This window comes from Urtica dioica, chromosome 2, assembly GCF_054948205.1.
Source record: "Urtica dioica subsp. dioica isolate 48M chromosome 2, U.dioica_male_clone48M_v1_H2, whole genome shotgun sequence".
Lineage (NCBI taxonomy): Eukaryota > Viridiplantae > Streptophyta > Magnoliopsida > Rosales > Urticaceae > Urtica > Urtica dioica.
This window is the reverse complement of record NC_142757.1, coordinates 51905530-51930646: the sequence shown is the minus strand read 5'-3', so window position 1 is coordinate 51930646 and position 25117 is coordinate 51905530. Positions and strand designations below refer to the sequence as shown.

At 35.3% G+C, this 25117-nt stretch overlaps 3 protein-coding genes across 5 annotated transcripts; 2 read left to right on the top strand and 1 right to left on the bottom strand.

The window, feature by feature from the left end:
• The first annotated feature begins 296 nt into the window (after positions 1-296).
• Positions 297-7532, top strand: LOC149405484 (laccase-7-like). Of its 2 annotated transcripts, none has more exons than XM_089604709.1 (7): positions 297-389; positions 752-903; positions 2689-2933; positions 3664-3789; positions 3879-4188; positions 4779-5449; positions 7359-7532. In XM_089604709.1, the coding sequence occupies exons 1-7, from the start codon at positions 297-299 to the stop codon at positions 7487-7489; spliced, it is 1728 nt and encodes a 575-aa protein (XP_089460835.1). In that variant the 3' UTR covers positions 7490-7532. The 2 variants fall into 2 exon arrangements, with proteins under 2 accessions (XP_089460835.1, XP_089460828.1); XM_089604702.1 differs by having other exon boundaries at positions 3664-3792.
• Positions 7533-12656: 5124 nt separating this feature from the next.
• Positions 12657-16978, bottom strand: LOC149405483 (FAD/NAD(P)-binding oxidoreductase family protein). Of its 2 annotated transcripts, none has more exons than XM_089607231.1 (11): positions 16873-16978; positions 16601-16746; positions 16274-16394; positions 16006-16096; positions 15443-15586; positions 15219-15277; positions 15052-15119; positions 14923-14974; positions 14660-14830; positions 13779-14369; positions 12657-13108 (listed from the first exon to the last, which is right to left on the bottom strand). In XM_089607231.1, exons 2-11 carry the CDS (start codon positions 16606-16608, stop codon positions 12893-12895), a joined length of 1521 nt encoding a protein of 506 aa, XP_089463357.1. In that variant the 5' UTR covers positions 16609-16746; positions 16873-16978; the 3' UTR covers positions 12657-12892. The 2 variants fall into 2 exon arrangements, with proteins under 2 accessions (XP_089463357.1, XP_089463358.1); XM_089607232.1 differs by having other exon boundaries at positions 16601-16662; positions 16873-16972.
• A 1873-nt stretch (positions 16979-18851) lies between these two features.
• MYB1 (myb domain protein 1) lies at positions 18852-21222 on the top strand. Its single transcript, XM_089607233.1, has 2 exons — positions 18852-19217; positions 20085-21222. The coding sequence occupies exons 1-2, from the start codon at positions 18938-18940 to the stop codon at positions 20858-20860; spliced, it is 1056 nt and encodes a 351-aa protein (XP_089463359.1). The 5' UTR covers positions 18852-18937; the 3' UTR covers positions 20861-21222.
• The last annotated feature ends 3895 nt before the right edge of the window (positions 21223-25117 follow it).

Here is a 25117-nt window from a genome sequence, read left to right as displayed (position 1 = left end):
TGCAAAAAGAAAAATATAATATACTATTTAATTAGTGTATAAACTCCAGCAAGACGGAGTAAACCTTGCTAGTATATATAAAAATACAAAAACCTCTTCTCAAAAAATAAAAAATTGCTAAAACCTACAGACTACAGTTCATATATGTGGTTACACCGTACACGCTCTTTAAATAAAAAGTCCCACAATCTGATAATATTTTCCTTATATATATATTATACATATATATACATATATATATCCTTGTTTTTTCACTTGGTCTTACGCCATATCTTTTTTCTTTCTACTTCTTCAACATGGGAAGATCATTCACTCTCTTGCTCGCATTTGCTCTTTCTATCACAGCTTCTTCAGCTTTACCGGCCACTATAGTCAAGCACTCTTTACATGTATCTTTTTTTTTAACCATTATACATATATGATTATTGTAACATTTTATCTAATAATATTTTTCTATTATATCGTTAAGAATTATAAGTCTTGAGTATATATACTTTTATTATACGAAAATTTTAACTAGGCATATAATCTGATAGGCTAACTATCTAATATTAAGAAAATAACTCAAAATAAGACAAGAAACATCTGTTTGCTACAAAGAGTATTGGGCATAATCTGGATTGTATTTCTAATATTTGAATACTTAGGTTATAAATTAAGGCTACTCAACTATTTCTAACAGTTTCTTTTATCATAATTTTCATTAATTTTGAAATAAAAAAATATTTATTTATTAAATTCATGTATGCAGGTGAAAACCACTGCTTTGAAGCACCTGTGCAAAGAACACGTCGTAGTTTTGGCGAACGACACATTGCCAGGACCGACGATAGAGGTCAAAGAGGGCGACACGCTTGTCGTTGAGGTTTTCAACGACTCGCCGTACAATATTACAATTCACTGGTAAATCTATTTCTTGATTATTTTCTCTCCATATACATGTAGACATATATAAATGACTTATTAGCATTTTTAGTTTTGGAGTAGCTCGAACTCATCTCCTCGTTTGAGAGGTGTTACTGAATAAGTTAGCGCATTTTTTATTTTGCATCTTTTATACTTGTTAAAGACACAACAATATAAAAGATTAAAAAAAAATGCAGAAATATAATAGACATGTATATATAGCACGGTATTCTAAAGATGCAATAACGGTTAAATAATAAATCAATTTTATTCAATTTTTAACCAACAATGAAAACTTTAACGTTGTGAATGTAATATTGCGTGTTGATATCTTGAGATATGCAAATTCAGTGTATTTAGGAAAGAAATGAAACTTAAATGCTTTTAATCTATTTGTACATTTGGAACTCCATGATTATGGCATATTATCATTCATGATCGGCACACTACAAATAATTAATATAATAAATGTGTGCATTAACGTCCATTGATGATGATTACAAGAGGAAAAAAAATCAACGCTACAATTAGTGTGTATTTAAAAAAAATTGATGCAATGCAATCGACTATTCATAGCAAAATTTCCATTTAAGGCTTTAAAAATATTAGCAGATCTCGCAAGAATATCATATTAACTATAAAGCTTTTAATTTCTGATTGGCAAATCAGTCTTTATAGATGAAGTGTATTTTGTAACAATTTGAAGCGACAGTTTACAGTAAGCAAATATATTCGCATAAGTGATCATTGAGATCGTATATAATAATTACCAATATTGAATAATTAATTTGTATGATTAGGTCTAATAATCATTGAGATCGTATATAGTTACCAATATTGTATCATTAATTTGCATATATATTTAATAGAGTATAATTAGACGATCTCCAATTGCACACCAAATATACAATTACAATAAATATTGTGCTTATTTTGTAAATAAATAAACTAATTTTCTATTAATAAAATCCCACTCCAAATTATACTGGAATTGAAGTTTTACTAACTTCATTTTATCACTTCCCACTCATAATAGAGTGAGTTGAAAATGTTCTTAACCCTAATAATATTAATAACCATCCCGATAGGCCGCATAATTTATACATGTTTACCACAGACAAATAGCCAAAAATCTTAGTTTACTGAGAAATATCCGGCCATAGCGTTCACATTATTTTCAGCAGATGCTTAAGAATTTATAATTTTAACTGACCGGTTAACATTTATACACAGATAAATCATCATCAACCAGATAATACGTTAGTAAATCATATAACAATAGTTGATGTGAAACAGATAAATGTATTAGCATGCATGAACAGTACAAAACTAAGTTTGGTAACTAGGAAGTAATTATTGAAATTTTTTTGTTATCGTTTACCATATACATATTTCTTGTTAATATATAATAATTAGCTCCAATAGTAATCCCCATACGCCATCTTCATTTTTAAAATTGTGTTACCATTGAGCAATATATATATATATATTTATTCCAGAAAGTTTCTAGATAATTATTAAAATTCACATCTTTTATGTGAATAGCAAAAAAAAAAAGTTGAATAAACTTATTTCATTGAGAAATCTGGCCATAAATTGCATATTTTATTAAGACATGCTATATATATACACCAACTAACAATACATGATAAGTTGTATGAAAGATGAAAGTTCCAAGCTTTATTAGTACTCATGAGCTATAAGTCTAGGATTTTATGTTTTTTTTTTCTTCCGAAGTCTCACGGCTGAAATCCAAAACACTAATGTGATATTATGAAACAGGCATGGAATATTTCAGTTATTAAGTGGATGGTTCGACGGACCAGAATATGTGACACAATGCCCTATTCGACCAAGGCATTCGTACACTTATAAATTCAAGATCACCGGTCAAGAGGGCACTTTGTGGTGGCACGCTCACTCCTCGTGGCTCCGTGCCACCGTCTATGGCGCTCTCATTATCCACCCAAGGTTCCCTAATAACCGTCCATTCCCTAAACCCGAAGCCGAAATTCCCATCTTGTTAGGTTTGTACACCTAACCTAATAATTTTACTTCCTAGTAAAATTGTTTTCTTAAGCAAGAGAATCCCACGTAGAAAAGAAAACGAGAGCTAATATGGGTTCGAATTGACACCGGTCACTCCTCATCTTATTGTTAAAATTGTTTAGATATAGAACTGCATATAATGATTTACATATATATTATGAGAGCCACACAACTAATAATCTTTGGGATTCGGTGTAGGATGAGTGAGCACAAACTGCCACCATCTTGTGGTGACAAATTATAAATCACATATAATAAATAAAAAGATAGTCATTTGAAACTTATTTGATTAGCAAAATGATCAAAACTTCAACTTTTTAGCAAATTAGCCAAATTTACGTTCTTTTTACAGCCAAGATTAATATTTTTTACGATTATTATAAGTAATTTATCACTTTCAAAAAAATTACTCATGGGGTCAAAAAAAAAATTTGATACCAGATTGATGTACGTTTTGGCTATTTTACTAAATTAAGACAACCCTTAGTTATTTTGCAAATTCATAACTTGAAATTGGCTATTTAGCTACATCACTCTAAATAAATAAATAAAAACCAAGAAATGACTAGTTTATTATCAATTACTTTTTTTTTATATTGAATTTCATGATACTTTACAAGGATATCATAAACAATTTATTATAGAAAGAAAGTCTAGATTAGTAAGACTTGTGCTACAGAAGGCATATGGAATTATCACTAATTTCAGGGGAGTGGTGGAATGGTAACGTGATCGACATCATGAATGAGGCGATGGCCAGCGGCGGAATTCCTAATTTCTCCGATGCTTACGTCATCAACGGAAAGCCTGGCAATCTCTATCCCTGCTCCCAAAGTGGTAACGATTTAAAAAAATTTGTTAAAATTTATGAATAATTTCATATCACATTAATAATGTCTACAACAACTTTTCATAAATTAAAGATATGTATAAGTTGGAGGTTTTGCGCGGGAAAACTTACTTGCTGCGCATAATCAACGCTGCACTAAGTACCCAACTCTTCTTCAAGATCGCCGACCACTCGATGAAGGTGGTCGCGGTGGACGCCGTTTACACAGACCATTACATGACAGATGTCGTCGTCGTCGCTCCCGGTCAGACCACTGACGTCCTTCTCTTAGCAAATCGCTCCGCCGGAACTTCCTATTTCATGGCCGCCCGTGCCTATGCCTCCGGCGCCGGAGTCCCTTTCGATAACACCACCACCCGCGCTGTCCTCTCCTACGCACCCACGTAATTACAAATCTTCCCCACTCTAATTCCTTTTTTCAAAAATTGATTTTGAGATTCCTAGTACATTTGACTCTTGGCCTTTCTTGATTTTTTTTTTTTTACTTAAATTTTAAAATTTGTGAGAATTATTTTTGGACATACTCGTTCCAAGAATATATTTATGGGACAATTAGGTCAATAATCCAATAGCACACCTTTATTTTAAAAAAGAGACATAATGTTATTTTATTCAGAGAATAGTTCAGCAGATCGAAGTAAATTAAATTAACTAAAACAGTTAATTCAATTTTACTTTGGTAAGACAGATGTATATTAAATGAACTAAAACAGTTAATTCAATCTATTTGAGCCTGGTGGACTATTTTCTTAATAAAATGAAATTTTGATTAGAATCTTAAAAGAGACTAGGGAGCTAGCTAGCTAGTTGTAACAAATTCTTCGATATTTACATTTTTTTTCCTTGTTGCTTACGGGTTTTTTTTTTTTTTTCATTCAATGTTTTCTGAGTTGATTACAGTCTCATCTAAAAATTAAGTTATTTATAATTTCTCCTAAATTTTTTTGTTTTTGTTTTGGCATTTGGTTTCTAGGTCCGCCCCCGAGGCTAGGTCAATCATGATGCCGACCTTCCCAGCCTTCAACGACACCCCGACCGTCCACCGGTTCTTCACCAACCTCACCGCCCTCGTCCGCGGGCCCCACTGGGTCCCCGTCCCGGGCCCAAAGGTCCATCACCACATGTTCGTCACCTTCGCGCTGGGCCTCAAGCCCTGCGACCGGCCCAACAAGGCCTCGTGCGCCGGCTTCTTCGGCCAAAAATTCTCCGCGAGCATGAACAACGAATCTTTCGCGATCCCTTCCCGCGCTGGGACGTCCATGCTCGGCGCTTTCTTCTCTAACAAGACTCTCGGGGTTTACACCACGGATTTTCCCGATAACCCTCCAACGGCCTTTGACTACACGAACACGGCGCTGAGCGTCGACCCGGGGCTTCTGTTCGCGCCAAAAGGGACGAGAGTGAAGAGCGTTAGGTACAACGATGTGGTGGAGATTGTGCTTCAGAACACGGCTCTCGTCGTGGCCGAGAACCACCCGATTCACCTCCACGGCTTCAACTTCCACGTCTTGGCTCAGGGGTTCGGGAACTTCGACCGAGCCAGGGATTCGTGGAAGTTCAATCTTCTGAATCCGCAGAGCCGCAACACTATCGCCGTGCCGGTCGGTGGATGGGCTGTCATCCGATTCCAAGCCAATAATCCAGGTTGGTGGGGATATATTTACATAATAATAATACGGTAAAATGAAAATAAACAAAGTGCAAAATGATTTGATTTATTTATTTAGCTTAATGATATGGCAAACAAGCATAAAATATAAATGATTAGTTATTTCTGAATTTGTATTGTTACTAGTAATATAAAAACGAAATCATAGTCTTTCTACTTGAAAAACCCTCATGATTCATTAGTATAAATTGCTTATCAAAACATAGATTCTATAAATTGTTGACTCGATGAAGCAGTTTTGTATACTAATGATTCATTTGTATTAATTACTTAGTAAAACCTAGATTCTATAAAGGGTAATTTAGCAAAATAGCCAAATCAAATATTTAACATTGCTAAATAGCCAAGGTTTTGTAAATACTAAGTAAATAGCCAGATATCATTTAAGACACTTCTACATTTACTAAAAAGCCCAGGAATTTCCCGCCCATAAGCTCACGGTTTACTTAAAAAAAAAGGAGGTAACGTGTAAACGAGAATTGAGAAAGTAATAACTGCAATTAATTACCGATTATCTCTCCACCAATATTCAATCTGCCATTAAGAAAAAATCTCTCCCAAATATATTTTCAAAACATCTCCTCTCTCCGACGAACATGACCTCCATTGGCGACAACCGACGAACTGAAACGATTTTTTAGACAACCGACGAACCATTTACTGGAACGACGAACAGTAAATGTGTGTAAATATTAAGTACTATTATATTTGGATATCTGGTAGAGTTTATTTACGCATATTTACTGCACAATTTTTCGTAGCCTTAACTTATTTACATATATAAAATGTAAGTATGTATTAACAAATATGCACTAATTTATTGGCATAACCACTTAACTCACCATGGCAAGAACAAAAATTCGAGCTATCAAAAGTAACGTACCATGTGATTTCCCTTTCAAAAATGTGCCATCCACCGAAATAACAGGCCTACAATACTGGAATCCATGGACCGAAGCCCCAAGAGCCAAGAAAAAATATTTGAATGACTTATCAAGATAAACTCTGTAACACAGTATGAACCTGTGTAAATATAGAAACAGTAAATCAGTTATGATATATTAACTGTCAAAGATGTAAATCAATGTAAATACAAATACAATGCTACATACATTTCCAGAAAAAATCAAAGCCAGAGAGTGATACTTAAAAATTGAAAATACATGGATTCTATATTTCTGGCCGAAAATAACAGATATAATATATAAAAAGAAACAAATAAATTACAACTTCCACGTCCATTTAGTTCCTAAAATAAAGGGAATCATAAATTGACTAAATCATGTTCACACCTATATCAGATTTAATCCGAAAATTCAAATATGTAATTCAAAATTCAAACGCACATGGGCAATTTTCGGAAATAAAAAAACCTATCATTGGGCCACGTCATCAGCATGGCTATTTACTTAGTATTTACAAAACCTTGGCTATTTAGCAATGTTAAAGATTTGATTTGGCTATTTTACTAATATTTTGTTCTATAAATGGATTCTATGAAGTAATATAATAGTTTTCATATCCTTAATTTAACATTTTCTTCTAAGCTAAGTATTTTATTTCCTACTATATATATATGGAAAAATGATATGAAATAGCCAATTCAAACTATGACTTTTGCAAAATAGCCGTAGTTTCATTAGGTATAGCAAAATAGCCAATTGAGAGTACTACGACTTTTAATCATGCCTCGATTAATTTTAATCCAGTTTTTATAAAGCTTACATTTTGTCTTTATAATTCGTTGGGATTAAATTTAATCCAGCCTAGATTAATTTTACTTGGGCTAGTTTGCTTATAGTTGACAAACTATGGCTATTTTGCAAAAGGTTAAGTTCTATTTAGCTATATAACCGCTTGACCCAATTATGTGTATACTTGCAGGTGTGTGGTTAATGCATTGTCATATGGACGTGCATATGCAGTTGGGCATGACTATGGCTTTTGAGGTTCAAAACGGGCCCACCAATTCTACTAGGCTTCCTCCTCCACCGTCCGATTTTCCAGAGTGCTAGGTCTTAAAATAAATTAATTAATTAAATAGACGAAGAGTCTCTGTTATCGGCCATTTCTAGGGATTTATTTCTCTAATTAGTTTGAAATTTGAATAAAGAGAAAATAAAATGTAATTGGCTTGATTATTTGGTATCATTAATTACCAAGAGTTGCTCAATTGTAACATTGTAAAATAAAAATATCTTTTTTTATAAAATACCTTAGTATAATTCTATTTTAAGGTTTTTTATTTACATAATCTTTGTTTTAATTTATTTTTGTAATTGAAACTAGTGTGCAACTATGCTATATTTGGGCGGCATTGCTCTAATAATTATATGATGAATTAGATAGAGGGAAATTCTTATACGAGGCACAACTAGGAATGACAGCCGGTACGGGTATGAACAGGTGCACCTAAACCGATACTCGACCCGTTAGAAAAAAATACCAATTAACCCGTACTTGTTTTCTCAAACAGGTTGGGTAACAGGTAATACCAGCCGGGTTGCGTGTGTGAAATTTCAATACCCGTTATCCGTTAACCTGATTCACAAATAAAAAATTAACCACTAATCAATAAATCTAAATATAAATTATCACTAAAACAAGTTAAAATTTAAAATTACAAAACAAACAATTTAAAAGTAGAAAGGTATCTAATTTTTTGAAAGAAAAAAATTTAAAAATTTATAACGGGCCAGGTTGTTCTCTGCCAGTTGTTCTCAACCAATTTCAGACTATAACTTCTACTCAAATTTTCCATGTTGAAATTTCTTCAAGAACCGGTTGGGACCGGGAGAAACAGACAACTAAAGTACATAGAGAGGGAGGGAGATAGTTACAAAGTTACTAATCAATGGAAGTTAGGTAAGAAGATCATTGGACCCAAGTTTTATAAGTTTAAAGATACTATTGCCGAAAATCATATTGAAAATTGAGATCATCAATTTGTTGGACGCCTAAAATTTAGGTGTCTTTTTTTTTTGTTTTTTTTTTTTTTGAAACTGGGACTTGCCCTTAACTCAAACGACCGCACGGTCGAAAGCCTCCCGCACAAGGGGCGGGAGATCCCCCATAGAGACAAACCCTGAAACATGATATTTCGCCTAAAATTTAGGTGTCACCAGTGTAAATAAACATTACATTCTACATGGTAGTGTAGGACATCATCCTCTTCTCAAAAGAGGTAAAGGCGATTCGGTTGCTTTTCGGGCAAGTATGAGCTTAGATGCGTGATCTTGTACATGATCTTGAGGAGCTAAACAGAAGTGTTGGGGTTGCATTATTTGCACCGTAAAATAGATTTTTGGGCAATTTTGAGCAAAGCCAAGGGCCATGATCTTCTACATGATCTAGAGTAAACGGAAGTGTAGGGGTTATTTATTTGCACCATAAAATAGATCTTTCAATAAGCTTTTTTATTGCCTATCTAATTTAGGACACCAAAGCAAGACGATATGATCCTTTCAAGCACCACTAAGCGCCGGTTTGCTTAAGTATTCTAATTTTAAATTGGAAGGTATCAAATTTAAAAAAATTACAACAAATTTGCTTAAGTATGAATTGGAAGATATCAAATTTAAAAAATTATAACAAATTATAAGGGCTCACGTTAGCGAATCAGGTACCTGTACCTGCACCCGCACCCGTTTATATCTAAACGGGTATTACCCACCATTTTGAACGAATAGTACCAACTCCGTTTAGACCAAGTAACAGATGGATCGATAAACGATTATCGGTTAATAATGCCATCCATATTTATCACTGATTCACAATATAATCCAATGAAATACCATAATTTTAGAAGGCAAAAAATAAATAAATAAATAAATAAAGAAGAAAAAAAAAAGCATTATCGCAGTAATGCTATCTCTATATATTTCTTTTGTCGGTTGGTCTTTTTAGTCCCACATGAACAAAGAAATTAGAGTGTGATAGGTTCATGCATTATAAACAGAAGTGAAATTAGAATTCTCAAGTGGCATTTCCCCATCTACCAACAATTTTTTGATGTTAAAGTTTAAATCATTATTGGCGGGAGTGAGAGCAGGAATGCTTATATCTTTCTTATTCATCCTCCACCGTTGACATGTTAATATATTGCTTTGTCAAATAAAAAAAATTCATTTTGTAGACATAACTAGCTAAATATTGAATTTGGTCTTCTTATGCTTGAAGTATCTTAACATGGACTCTTATCTCATTTTTGGACAAATATCCCTCTAAGACAATTTAAGGACTATTTTTTGTTTAAAACTATCATTTATCTCACTCTATTTCTCTTTTCCTCTTTTGGCGGCAAACCCAACTTTTATCTCCTAGACTTGTGATGGCGAGCGACAGTTTGAGACATCCTTGCGACAATCTCTGACATTCTCTCTTGATCTCCAAGCCTTTAAATAGGATTCTCAATATCCATCTTCTCTTCACTTCCTCACATTCATTATGCGTCGAATACCAACCATCGAGTTAATAAAAAATCTGTCTTTATTGGCATGAAAATTGGCTCATGATGCAGCTCCTCGATGACCCAATGTTCGAACTATACACGAACAACGAGTGTCTACTCTCTTAAACGAAAATCTGTCACATTTCATACCACCAAATCTTTACACCCCTCAACTTCCATGTATATTTAAAATTTTTATATAGGATATATCACCTGTCTTTCGAATAAAATTTCACTCTAAATTTGAAACTATTTTTTAGATCATATATGTAGATCTCATTTTTCAACTCTTTTTATTGCTTCCAAAAAAACATTCCCAAGAAAAATTTATTTTGAGCTACTTGTATTTTCAAAGGTTATTTGAAAATTGAAGACGCATATTGATTTGGTTCTTCCAGGATATCCTCGCCTTTGAACTCGAGCGCCTTCCATGATTAAGGCATGAACTCTAGTGTTTGTGCTCTCTGAGGCGGCTCACATGACGGTTGATGGGGCCGTGAGGGCTCCACAAAATTTTCCACGAATTCTTCATATTCATTGGGTGCAACAAAACTTTATAGCTCTTAACCAATGTGTCTTTCATCTCCTCGCCACTATGAGCATACCACTGCAATTTCTTTCTTTACCGAGCTTACACACAACGGAAATTTCTTTCAATTTATGTGTTTCATATAACACGCAACATGACCAACGGTTTCTACTAAGGCGGGACCCATCAGAATAGCACCCAATGTAAGGAACTTCAAGTTTTAAGTCAAACGTAAATTTGAAACTTTTCTATCAATTGAACGTAGCTAACGTCTTTTAAAACATCAAACGTAAAGGTCACAAAATATGTGAAAATCCATGTATGATCTTAATACTCCCACGTTCCATTAAATAAGACAAACATTCGTCAATAATCGCAAACCGTCGCAGTCATTTGAAACCCTCTTGAACATCGCAAATCATTCTTGGAATCGCAAACCATTGCAAATTTTTTTTATTTCATCATTAGTCATCACAAACCATCGCAATTCATAAAAATTCAAATTTTTTAATGCTTTACTTAAACTCTTAGGCTCCGTTTGGAACCCGGAAAATAAGAGAGAAAGTGCAAATAATAAAGAAAATGAAAATGTAAGAGAAAATAATAGAAAATGTCAAAATTTTAATTGTGTTTGAAAGTCATAGAAAATATGAGAGAAAATTGACGGGAAAGTAACGATGAGACTAGCGACGGAGCTAACTCAAGTCCAAGGTGGGCTCGAGCCCCCAACCCTCAAATTTTTTTTTTTACATTTTTTTGCCCATTTCTAAAAAATTTTACATTTTTTACCTTAAAATATTTACACTTTTGTCCCATTTTTTAAAAAAATTTCATTTTTACCATAATTTTTTTTAATTATAGCCCCCTAAATTTTTTTATTTACATTTTTTACCCATTTTTAAAAAGTTTTACATTTTAACCATAAAAAATTTACACTTTTGACCCATTTTTTAAAAAAAATGTAAAAATGTAAAACTTTTTAAAAATGGGTAAAAAATGTAAATAAAAAAATTTAGGGGGGCTATAATTAAAAAAAATCATGGTAAAAATGAATTTTAAAAAAAATGGGTCAATAGTGTAAATATTTTAAGGTAAAAATTTTTACATTTTTACCTTAAAATATTTACACTTTTGACACATTTTTTTAAAAATTTTCATTTTTACCATGAATTTTTTTTAATTATAGCCCCCTAAATTTTTTATTTACATTTTTTACCCATTTTTAAAAAGTTTTACATTTTTACCCTAAAAAATTTACACTTTTGACCCATTTTTTTAAAAAATTTCATTTTTACCATGATTTTTTTAATTAGCCCCGCTAAATTTTTATTTACATTTTTTGCCCATTTTTTGAAAAGTTTTACATTTTTACCCTAAAAATTTACACTTTTGACCTTTTTTTTTAAATTTCATTTTTACCATGATTTTTTTAATTAACCCCCCTTAAATTTTTTTATTTACATTTTTTTACCCATTTTTAAAAAGTTTTACATTTTTACCCTAGACAAATGTGATCCCCTCATAGACAAATGTGGAGAGATTCTCATTTTCTATTTGATTTTCGAAAGAAAATGACATCCTCATTTTAGTTATACACTTTCTCTTTCATTTTCCATCATATTTTTTTTTCTACCATATTTTTCTCAATCCAAACAACCTAAGTAAAATAGGAGGGATTTCCATTTTCCTTTCCCTCCTATATTCCGGATTCCATTCGGAGCCTTAAGTCAACATAGTAATCTAAACTTATTCAAAAATAAATAATTTACCTATTCTCTTCAACTTTAATCCACGAAATCTAACTTTTTAGTGAGAATTTGAGTTAGAGAGGGAGAAGTGGGAAAATGAAAAACTAAGAAAATTATGAAGTTAAATGCTTTCAAGGATTGTTTTGTTCGAAAATGTGATAAAAGTTCAGAGATAGAGTGATATTTGCTAGTTATAAGGTCTATAAATTGAAATTTCTCTTAAAAAAATACTATGTTATACATATAGATCGTGGGTTCTATTCCCACTCACATCAAAGTTGCTTTAAAAAAAAATTATGTACATTTAATTCTTATCTAGAACAAAGAATTTAGGTCCAGCTCCAATTTTTTCCAAATTAGTTTTAAACATACATATTTTTTTTTTACTTGTTTATGTAAAATTTAGCTTCCTCGAAGACATGATATAAGATTCTTAATTTAAAAATTAACACCAATAAGATTGCTGATTTTCGGTTTTTGCGGGTCAAGTACAGCAACAAAAAATATATTCAGACCTTTTTCCATTGTGTATTATTTATGTTTCATCTTTAATTGATCAAAAGTCAAAACAAGGAACGCCTGAAGCAAACTCCTTAAAAAAAAAAATAATAATAAAAAAAATTTAAAAAAAAAAGATGTCTTATTCTTTCAGCATTATGTTATGTAAACATTTATTATGGTCCTTGTTTCTTCAAGAGAAAAGTGGGAGTCGGTGTTCACCGGAGGCAAATGAAATGATGCTTTTCTTGAGCGGCGATATATAGTTGGCTCCGTGGAAAGCAGCGGCCCGTAAGACGTTAAGAGGTCCAAAATCGACCGAATAAGCCTTTTGAATACCGTCAAGGACCGCCATCATAGCAATGTTCTCTGGCTTCCTCTCCGCTTCGAATTTCTTCAACAGCGAGATCTGCTTCAATCCAAAAACACCTATGAGCAAAATTAAACAGATCTCACCACCAAATAACCCGATAACAGAATCTGGCATCGGAAGGTGTGGATGGTCTAAAACCAGTGTACTGGATTGTTCTAAAAGGTTTGGAAAAAATGAGGCTAGATTGGAGTTCAAAAAATTAAAAATTAAAAAGACAGGTCCAAACTCTTTTAGACATGTCCAGTCCGGTTTGGACCGTTAAATATTTTTTAAAAACTTTTATCAAGCAAACTGGATAAAAATGACTAAGACGTGTATAATCATAGTATTTTTAACATAAACATAATCACAATGTAACAAGCTCAACTTAAATTAAATGTTCAAAATTCAAATACCCACGAACTAAGAATTAAACATAAAAATATTTATACTAACTGATTTTCAAAAAAGCTGCCTATGTAACCAGTAAAATCTCAGTAACTTAGCACTCCATAAACCTTAAAAAATATTCTAAAATGGATGTGCGTTCTTCACAATTACATAAAAATATTTCGCTAATGTTTTACATTTATTTCAGGTATACCCACATGAAAAAAGAAAAAAGAAAAAAGAAAAAAAAAAAGGGTTAATAATGCTACTAATTAACAGAGTTAAGATAGAATTTCAGCAATAAGTGGATAAAGCAGTTGATCAGAAGATCTCATACCTCGCCGATGTCAGTTCCAACGGCAATACCTTCTGCGAGGACTCTTGAAAGAGCGAAAGCATCTCCGAAACCCATATTCACCCCTTGGCCGGCCAAAGGGTGAACAGTGTGCGCTGCGTCGCCTACAAGAACTACATTTTTCGAAGCATAGTTTTTGGCATGCCTCAGAGACAGCGGAAACACCATCCTTTCGGAGCTCAACTTGGTCACTTTTGGCGGGACCGCAAAGCATTCGTCCACACTCGGTTTGAGCCAAGACAACAATCCTCCGTTCTCTGAAGCGCTCGTTGAATTAGGACGAGGCCCGAAACCATCATCTAAAGCATAGTTCACTTCTTTCAAGAAATCATCATCGCACATCGCTTTGCGATCTTCTGCTTCTTTCGGGTTCATTGTCCAAACGATGTTGCTGAAATTATCCCCGACTGGCAAGAGGGCGATCGGCCCAGAAGGTAGAAATCGCTGCCACGCACAGTGATTCTCACCATTGTGCTGCACCGTACAGATGATCGCGTTCTGTGAATAACTCCAACCGGTGGTCTTGAGTCCTGCCAGCTCTCTCACCTGAGACTTTGATCCATCGGCTCCGACCTGCAATTATGTCCCAATTAAAGTTACATGAAATGGGATCAGATTGAATTAATATAAAAGATATCTACTAAAGCTAATCCCAAGTACAAATAAAATATCCAAACTTGTTACAGCCCGGGATGTGGATCTCGTGAAGAGAGTCGTTGCAACTTAGGTCTTAAAAGGGTTATTCGGAATAATGATAATGAATGATTAAAAATCCGAATTGCAAAATTCAAACCGCCAAATTACATATCAAAAACCTATTGGGTAAATATGTAACATCATCCAAGGAGACAAATGAAAATTACCACCAACTTCGTGTATACGCTACTTCCGTCACTTAGATCCAGCTTCACCGGGTAAAGCTGCTCATCCAATGATGACGGGGACGACTTGCTGTCCAACCCCATTGATGATGACGAATTCCGATGTAAATTCATTAGCTTCGATTGGTACATATGCTTTTGGATATCTGCACTCTGTTTACCAATGTATAAAGATAAAATACAAATCAAACAAATAAGCGAACACATAACGTGTTTGTTACAGGTGATAAATATCTAGGCAATACCTGTACGCATGATAACAGAGAGTCAAGCAGTACTCTGTTCTCGACTACACATCTGAATCGGGATGGTTCAGAAAATAAATCAGTGTTCTGAATTTCAAAACTAACAAATATCGATGCTTCGGAGCTTACCCAAGAGCATCTTTATTTACATCTCGCGCATGGTATGTTGTATATCCTAGGCCAGTATAGTCCCAAACCTATATGACGCGATATAGGTATATAAAATCACGGGGCTCCAAAACTTCTTACATCACTAAACGAGAATGCAAAAGAGTGGAACTACGTCTCATGCTCACCTGCATCTTGTCAAAATACGCATGTCGATGTTCTTCCACATATTTCCAAGCTCCAATATCTGTAAGCATGTCATAATGTTGAACTTCGATACGGTAACAATATTGCAAGATGGTTACAGAACTTCACATCTACTAACATTATTACTGTGGAAAAATGAAATAAAAAAGAACAAACTGAAGGTGGTCCAACACATTACATAATGAAATCGAATCATGTTAAATACCTTTGAAGAGTGATATAGTCGCTGGTGTGACTGTACTAACTCTTGGGTCGGGAGGGGCGTCTTTCTTGATTTCAACTCTGTTAAATAGTTTCGGGTTGCTATCAACAATCGCAACATTCAAGTGCTTGGTCAATGGAGTGCTTGCTGCATAATTTCATTGACACTATTAAATACACTGATATTGGCTCAAACTACATAACTATATGCATATCTTGGAATAATTTTTCAATACTCCACTGCCTAGTTTTAGTTCATCATAAATATGCGGCAATGTAAGCAAACTTCTTCGACTATAAATTGAATCCCATTGTATAGGGTGTGGCACTGACAAAAACACAACGTATTGTCGATTCATTTCTCATTGTACCCGGGAAAAAATAAATAAATAAATAAATAAGGAGAGGTCGAGTTCACAAAAGAGTAGACCGAGCAATTTTACATATTAACATCAATAGATGTATTATATACACAGTTTCTAGTCCAGAATCCTCATCTAAAAATAAAAAATAAAAATAAAAATTGAAAACCGTAGCAAATCAATAGAAACAAAAAGAAACACGTACCCAGTGAAGAAGCAAGAGCCAATCCAACCATACCACCTCCAACGATGGTGATATCATGTTGTTGAACTTTATTTGAAAATTTCGGTTCTTCCTGCAATTCCAAACAAACCTAAGTAATAGGTCGATTTCCAGTTCCCCAAATTATTTTCTTGCAAAAATAAGAGCCTAATAAGACTAACAAGACTCTAGAATCGACCAACTATAACTATTAAAGCTGAGAACATTATACACATATGAACAACAATGGTCAAGCAACAGAGATTATTACTTGCCCAGCTTGGCCAGGTTTAGAGCTGACTACTTTGGCAGCATTGCTGGTGCAGAAATTCCTGGCCTGAGGTCCCAAACTAAGCCGACGAATATTTTCAACACTTTTCCACTTGATTAACCTGTTTTCCAGTAAAAATATATATATATCTATAATACAGTCTATACGCTCGATTAACCCAAATTCTTGACGAACAGTATAGAAAAACGAATATAGAACAATAGAGAGAGCAAATTGTGCATTTGAAACGAAATAACTTTGTTCATCACCAGAAAGAAATGGAATGAAGAGAGACAAAAAAAAAAAAAAAAAAAAAAAAAGGCGTGCCTGCTCATAGTTTCTTCGAAGCACGATTGTGTTGAGTTCCAATGGCTTTTTTTTGTTGAGCTCTGTAACCGATTGTTAACTAATTTTAGAACGAGAGATAAAAGAGGAGAAGAGAAAATGGACTAGCTACCGGGAAATTCCCGAACCTGCGACGAATCAACATCAATGAAATTCGGTATCAGCGAAATCACCGGAAAGACCTAAAATCGGAGACTATCGAGCTCGCCTATAATAAATTCGATACAACGGCGTTGGCTCGTCGGATCACGTACCTTTCGAGGAAGAGGAAAGGACAACGGGGCTGAATCACGGCGAATCACGGCGGAGGAGACGAAGATTGACGCCGGTTCACGGTCCGTCTTACGGGAACAGTAACGGCGAGACTAGGCGTGGCGGGAGATAGAGATGAGTAGCGGGGCAGACTGGGCAGTAGAAGCGAATGTGGCAGCGAGAGAGTTTACGAGTGTCAAATTACTTATATATATGACGAAGGATAAATAGCATGTATATATTTTTGGTTTATGGAAAACACATTTCTACCGTAAGTTTACTAATTATAATTTTAATTTTGATTCAACTCATATTATTTTTTGAAAAATTAGATTTCGCCATCACTTATCTAACATATCTCACTCTGTCTCTCTAACACTGAAACCCATATAGCAATTTTATAAAAAGTTTCCCCAAAACAAAAACAACGGAGAAAAGGAGATAGATGAGGAGGCAAGGGAAGATCACGAATTAGACACGACAAGTCGCGTTCATATTTTTTTTCATAAAATAGACGCGACTTCATAGAACGAAATTCACAAAAACGAAGTAATACTCGCCGTGTATAAAACTTTCAAAATTTGAAACATATGCGACTTATTGCGTCTATTGCACCTAGCAGTTAAGCGTTTGTTTGTATCTTATATAGTGGCGTATGTGAAGAGCAATTATTATATACATGTTAAGAGCAATGAGTAGGAGTACTATAGTTATAAGTAATGAATTATAAGATTAATAAAACTATAATCTAACCATAAAAATTTGAATATATTTCACAACTTTTATAACTTGTCAATTTTTTTGAAACAAATTTAAATTATATAATAATCATAAAACACACAAAATTAGAACAATTTTGGATTTGTTAGAATAGCCTTTGATTAAATTCTTAGAATTTATAAGAAAGTTAATTAAGTTTATAAATACCTTTAATTTGAATTTGAGTAGTAGGTGTTGAATTTCAGAAAAAATAAATAGTTTGTTTGTTGAGAAACTTAATAAAAATGTTGGTAAGGACCAATGTTCAAAATATCGGGATATATCGGTGATATATCGCCGATATATCGTTTTTTGAAGAGTCTCGGTAAAATATCCGTTGTAATCGTTATCGTTTTATAAATATCGGTAAAATATCGATGATATATCGACAAAATATCGTTTAGTTAAAAAATCCAAAATATCGACAAATATCGACAAAATATCGTCCAAATTTGAAAATATCGTTTTTTTATTTATTTTTTTTATTTTATTTTTTATTTATTATTTCTTATTATTTATACATTTTACTTATTAATTTTACTTAGTATAATGATATTATCAATATTTCTTTATTTATATTTTATTATACATATAAATATATGTATGATACATAACGTATTATATATATAATATCTATACTAAATTACTAATAGACTAAATAATTAAATATATAATACTATTCTTTTTTTTATTATTTTAAAGAATATTTGTAATGTAGTAGAAAAAATATTACAATTTCTTTGAAAAAATATTTTATTACATTTTTTAATATTGAGAAAGTATGTAAATATTAATAATGTATATCTATAAGAAAAAAGTTATAGCTTATAGGTATATTTTAAATTTGATTGTTTTATTAGAAATTTAAAAATATAAATAGTGGTACATATTTTATTATATTTTGTTATAAGATTTTTGTCGATATATCAGTCGATAATCGATATATCATCGATATATCACCGATATAATCGGTAGTCGGTATTAAAATTGTTATAGAATATCCGTCGATATATCCGTCGATACTCGATATATCCGTAAAATCAGAACCTCGGTATGGGTATCGGTATCGATATTTTGAACATTGGTAAGGACTAAGGACCACTTTGCTCGAAAAAATAGTTCACGGGACAAACGCATCGCTAGCGTAATAGTTCGTGGACTAGTTTGCAAAATGAAAATAAAGAATTTGAAATAGAAAAAGAAAATAAAAAGAAACGAAGCACTTTCGTTGCGGTTAAGTCTGGTAGCTAGAACTGTGGTGGAACATCCCAACGAGAGAGAGAGAGAGAGAGAGAGAGAGTAACAACCATGGAAGAGGACGAAGCCACGCTCGCCACCGTAGAATCCGCCGGAGAAGAGGAGGAAGGCGGCGGAGGAGGAGGAGGAGGAGAGGAGAGAGCCGGAAGGGACAGAGTGAAAGGACCGTGGTCGCCGGAGGAAGACGCCATTCTCAGCAGACTGGTCAGCAAGTTCGGCGCCAGAAACTGGAGCTTGATCGCCAGAGGAATCTCCGGCCGATCGGGAAAGTCCTGTCGCCTCCGGTGGTGCAATCAGCTCGATCCTTCCGTCAAGCGCAAGCCGTTCTCAGGTATCGCGATTCGTCTCCTCTTCCGCCATTCCTGACCTAGAATTTCGACTTCTCTTTAGGCATCGATTTCATTTCGAGTTTTTCTTTTCTCTTTTCTCGTTCCAAACAATCAAGGTTTTTGCATCTTCTTTTTTAGGTTTATAGCATTGTGCCTTTTGTAATGACTTTCATTGAAGTATTTTTTTGAATTACTTAGACTATATAAACCTCGAAACAGGGTTAAGGAATTTTGAGATTTAAAATCCTCTGTCATTTCTGAACTCGAAGTGTGTGTAATTTAGACCCAAGCAATCAATCAATGTGTGTGGGTTCAATTAGTCATGGGTTCTTGTTCAACGTCCTGTGCTTATTCATATTTCCCTGTTCTTGGCATTAGTAGTTTCATTTTCCATGGTTTCACAGTTAAAATTCATGTTTTCGAGCGACAAAATTGTGTACTCACACAAGGTGCCGATACTGATGGATACCTATAGAGACGGACTTAATATATTTTTTTGTCAAGACGAGTTTGTACGAATCGTCATTATTATCCTCTACTAAAGAATATTGTTGCTTACTTTCTTTCCTCTAGTACTACCTTGCATTGCATGAGTTGCGAAGGTTCATAGTTCTCAGTCAATGTAAACCCATATGACTGAATTATGTAATATTAGGTTCATATTTCTCAGTCAATGTAAACCCATATGACTGAATTATGTAATATTATACAACAGAAAATGCAGAGCCGAGTTCGGAGAAACCAAAATCACTTTTTTTTTTCCTTCCTATTTGTGAGATTTTACACATAAAGAGTTTTGGGGAGTCAAGGGTTTTATTTCTTTGCACTCAAGACTGATAATTTTGTATCTTTTTTTTTTTTTTTCTCAGACGAGGAAGATAGGATCATAATTGCAGCGCACGCGGTTCACGGCAACAAATGGGCCGCGATCGCTCGGCTTCTACCGGGAAGAACAGACAACGCCATCAAGAATCACTGGAACTCCACGCTGAGGCGCCGATGGATCAGCTTTCCAAAGGCCAAGCTGGCGGACCCGACCGGGAGCGCGGCCATGGAAGAAGATTTGAGCTTGGACAACAAAACCAAAGGCTCGTCGGAAGAGACTATGTCCTGCGGCGACGCCAATTCATTCAGGTCCAACGCGGACCACGGAACGGCCGATAATCAGATTCAGACCGAACCAAGCTTCCCGACGGAAGAAGGTCAACGCGGTCAGGTTGACCCTCCGACGCTGTTTAAGCCCGTGGCTCGGGTCAGCGCTTTCAGCTTGTACAACAGCGATTCTCTCTCCTCGGTCCCGTTGGAAGGCCCTCTGGTTCGAGCCCCGAAGCCCGACCTCGGAGTCTTCGGCGCCCGGGCCGTGCCTCACCGGTGCGGCCACGGCTGCTGCGACTCGGGAGAAGAGAGCTCCCGAAAAAGAAGCTCTCTGCTGGGGCCGGAATTCAGGGACTACTCGGAGCCCGTGTCGTTCCCGAGCTACGAGCTGGCTTCGATCGCGACCGACATAAGCAACCTCGCTTGGCTCAAGAGCGGGTTGGAGAACAGCAGTGTGAGGGCGATGGGTGACGTGGCGGGTCGGATCATCTGCGGCGGATCTCAAGCTGCGACGATGGGTCGTTACGAAGATAATGTCCTCTCGACCTAAGTTATCGGAATGGTCAAAGACTCAAAGCTACTTAAGATTGCCTTGAGGCTCATAAAAAGGTTATAGAGAGACGTCCACGCTCTGGAAGGAAGGTAAAACTTTGCTGATACAATACAGAAGGATGTTCGTTGCACAGACCTGTGGATATAATTATAAACGGGAAAGAAAAAAGAAAAAAAAATACAGAGTATTTTGAGTCTCGACTTGGCTCTATTTTTTTTTTCCCCCATTAGGCTTTTGCTGTCGAGATAGCTTATTTATGAAATTGCAGCACAGTTTTCGAATTGCGGAGTTTGGAGATTTTATGGATTAGTTGAATGTGGGGTCCTGAATTAAAAATTATATTGGCGATTTGAAACTAACTAGCTAAGATTTATAAAGTTTATAGAAAATAAAGCAAAATTTGACAATGTTTTATTTGCATGTCTATAATTTTTGTGTGTGTGCGTGACCTACCTAGTATTTAACTTTATATAGAGAGTAGAGTACACAAAATATTAGCATGGTACATTTTTACAATTTTTGGCTATATTATAAGATAAATCTTGATTCTCTTACAATCTTTTTAGTTAAAAATAGTTATATAGCTTGAAGACTATTTTTTCAAGCATGATAGTTCTTCATTCACAATCACCATTCAACAGATGAGTTTAAAACTTCTAACTTCTCACGATAAATGCCTCGAACATGAGTTCCACTCATGCACACTGGAGCTCAATTTGGAATATTTGTTGTCTTTCCTTTTTATCAATGTGAGGTGTCCGGGAGACGACCAGTCGGGAGGCCGGTGGGGGCCTAATTAAGACGGGCGGGAAACGTCCCGCACGGGATAGAAACCTCCTTAAAAAGTTTTAAGGGAGTTCGGACGGGATTCGAAGGCAAAAGACCCGGCCATTCACGGGAGTCATGACAAGTCAGACGGCAGGATGTTGTTGGTCTCTATTCGGGGTACTTTGGTGTAAAGCTCTCCGCCACCCGACAGTCTTAGTGACTGAAGAGGCAGGCACGCGGGTCGGACATACATAGCCGAAGAGGACTAGTGTGTCGTTCGAGTTGGGATAGGGATGGACCAGTATTACCGTGGGGGAAATACTGCGCGCCTTCTATCCCACACGGTGGTGTGATTCCATAGAGTTTCCCAGGTTCTTGTTGATGTCGAAATCTCGACAATCACAAATATTATATAAGATATGTTATTCGATTTATTTAATGGGTCACAAAAGACTTCGTATAAGAAATAAACGATATTAAAAGAAATATTAATACGAAATAATAAAAGAGTGACTTTTATTTAAATCTGCTGTTTACAAGAGGCGAAGTGTCGAGCTCAAGTGGGCGAACTCAACAAATAACCAAGAGAATTTGAATAATAAATAATTATGTTACGTGAGCTTGTGTGTGTGAAAACGAATACAACAGTCATTATTTATAAGCAAAGGAAGGATCGTCTCTTGGACACGTGTCGATCAGCTCGTCTTCGCCACGTCGCGAACTGGTTAAGTCTTAGATCCGATCTTCTCGGCAAGATTGCGGGTTGACCACGACTTCGTCAGCACGTGCGAACTGGATGACTTCTCTACGAACTGGGCTTGGGCCTTTTCTCCTTGAACCGGACTAGATTATTTATTGGGCCTTTGGCGAATCGCAGCCCAATAAATATTAATATATATATATATATATATATATTTTATACCCCCACAGTTCTCAGTGTCGACCCCAGGGGAATCGGATTGATCATCGAATGGACATTCTCATGTCACAGACGGTAGGAATGTCCCTAACGCGAGGAGTCCGAGGTCCGACTCTATTTCTCGGGACTTGCTGCTTGACGCGCATGGCGTGAGTGAGACATGCGGGGATCAAAAGAATGAGGGATATGTTGTGAGTCGAGTTGCTCCTTCGGACATCCACTCGCATATGTTGCGAGACTGGATGTCGGAGTAAAGGACTTTGGGTGCAAGTTCCGCCCTAAGTCTCATGTACGCCTACTTGGGAGAGGCATACGATAGCCCAACGTGGAGGGGAAAATAGGGTGATGACTTGATCTCGGCCAAGGCATTGCACACGCGATCGGGTGGAGAATCACGCGGGAGAGCGCCGATGCGGGATTGGCCGAGGTGACGCGAAAGAACCTAGTAATGAGACGAGTGTTAGCGAGGCGCAATTTTTTTTACGTTTTTTTTTTTTTTAAGATTTAAAATATACACTATTTTGAAAATGTTACATTTAAAAATATATTTATGTAATTTTCCCCTTAAAACATCAAATATTAAACTAAAAGTTAAGCAGAATATTTTTAGATATCAAAACCGAGTCTAATAATCTCTAAATCTATAATTAAAAAAAAATAATGGTGGGGATTAGAGACGAAGGAATTTGGTCCTTTTTTTTTATTTTTTTGAGCAATTAATTTGGTCCTTTTAGTGAATCAGGTCAGCCTTGACCCCATGCACTCCTCTCTGTAGCAGACAGAGTAGAAAACAAGCCGCAAAAATAGTTAATGTATTAGCTTCAGAATAATTAATGTAGTAGGCTGCGTCTAAGGATTAGCATCAGTAAATAGATTTATCTCCATCATTAAATAAAGATATTTACCGTTAGCAATCCTTAATATCCACATACTAGTTCCATGATCCATCTTCCATGTATGCACTTTTTATTATTATTAGTAGAGAAAATGCCGGTAAAAATACCTATTGTTTTCGTGTACATCCATTTTGCTACCTAAACTTTTTTTTTCGCGGAAAAACTACCTAATGTCTTGTTTTTGTGTTGCCGTTACTACAAGCACCGTTTTTATGGTCAAAAGTTAACGGAAATCCACGTGTACACGAAAACACAAAAACAAGACATTAGGTAGTGTGGGAATTTAACAACGTGACTGAAGTATTTTTGGATGGCAAAACAGGAACAACACAGCAACTTCCACACACGATTACAGCCCTAATTATTTCCGGTTCAAGATTGTAATAAAGAACCAATTTGAAATTATCCAGAAACTAAACAACCTGTGCAGAGAAATGAAACAATGAATATATACGTGCAGAAAAGTAAAAGACACCAAGGATTATCGTGGTTCGGCGTCCAAATGCCTACTCCACGTTGAGCTCGGAGGATAAGCTCGTTTCACTAATCACAGAAGTCTTTACAAGCACACAAACACCGATTACAACCAGCCAAGTACCGCTGAACCAATACACACGAAAACCCCCAAACCAAACCGAAACCCTAGTTCTTTTTCCTGACTCAATCAAGAGTCCCGAGTCGGAGATTTCTCCACAAGATCACCGCGATCGCACTCGGACAGAACACACCAGGTCTCGGCAATGAGAGCAACAGATCGAGCGTATGTCAGAAAGAGATGAACAGCGAGAGGCTGCGAGATATTTAGTGAGAGAGAGAGAGAGCCGTGTAGAGAGAGAGTCAAAAATGCCGAGTGAAAACTCTGTCTAGGGTTGTCTTCTCTTATATGTGGATGTTGCTGCGTGGGCTTGCGGAATGGGCTTGGCCCAGATGAAAACCCATTGGACCTCTTCTATTCCAACAGGTAGTTTTTCTGCGGAAAAAAAAAAAAAAAATTATGTAGCAAAATGGATGTACACGAAAACAATAAGTATTTTTACCGGCATTTCCTCTTATTAGTATTATTATAATATAGAATCAGCACCTACTGTGCAATTATAAACCTTAGGAATAGGATATTTATTTATTTTTCTTCTATTTGCTAACTTGTATTAGTTTCTTTTGTAGTTTTTTTAATTTGATTTTTCATGATAAAATAATGAGACATTATAGCTTTCGTGTTGTTGGCGCAAGGCACAGCACATAAGATTCAAAGTATTGTCCCATTTCCACTAAACTGCCCTGTCACTGTGTGACATTTGGCGTGAGTTTTTAAAAAAATAAGAATGAAATACCATTTTTTTCAAAAAAAAAAGAAGGAAAGAAAGAATGGCCATTTCAATTCCTAAGAAAATGGCCATTAAAAGAACAGGTTTATTTTAATACATTATTAGATTCAATTATTTGGTCGCCAAGAGCGTTTCCTTTGTGGTACTGCCAGGTAGACACTAATTAGGATTCAGACAACAATTAAGTTTTGTCCGGATTCCCTCCGGACCATAAAGTTCAGTGAGGAAATAAAATAATAAAAGGAAATTAAAAACATGCTATAATTGAAGATAACTTGAAAACATGTTACCAAATAATAATTTTTTTTTTCCTTAAAAAAAATTATTATTTTTTTCTTTCTTAAAG

Excerpts from the sequence above, each read along its gene's own strand:
- LOC149405483 (XM_089607231.1), bottom strand. Across the intron at positions 15,587-16,005 it reads GGCTCTTGCTTCTTCACTGG|CAAGCACTCCATTGACCAAG; the intron begins GTACGTGTTTCT and ends GAAATTATGCAG. Across the intron at positions 15,278-15,442 it reads GACTATATCACTCTTCAAAG|ATATTGGAGCTTGGAAATAT; the intron begins GTATTTAACATG and ends ACATGCTTACAG.
- LOC149405484 (XM_089604702.1), top strand. The coding sequence starts at position 297 with ATGGGAAGATCATTCACTCTCTTGCTCGCATTTGCTCTTTCTATCACA. Across the intron at positions 904-2,688 it reads TACAATATTACAATTCACTG|GCATGGAATATTTCAGTTAT; the intron begins GTAAATCTATTT and ends ATTATGAAACAG. Across the intron at positions 3,793-3,878 it reads CTATCCCTGCTCCCAAAGTG|ATATGTATAAGTTGGAGGTT; the intron begins GTAACGATTTAA and ends CATAAATTAAAG.
- MYB1 (XM_089607233.1), top strand. The coding sequence starts at position 18,938 with ATGGAAGAGGACGAAGCCACGCTCGCCACCGTAGAATCCGCCGGAGAA. Across the intron at positions 19,218-20,084 it reads CAAGCGCAAGCCGTTCTCAG|ACGAGGAAGATAGGATCATA; the intron begins GTATCGCGATTC and ends TTTTTTTCTCAG.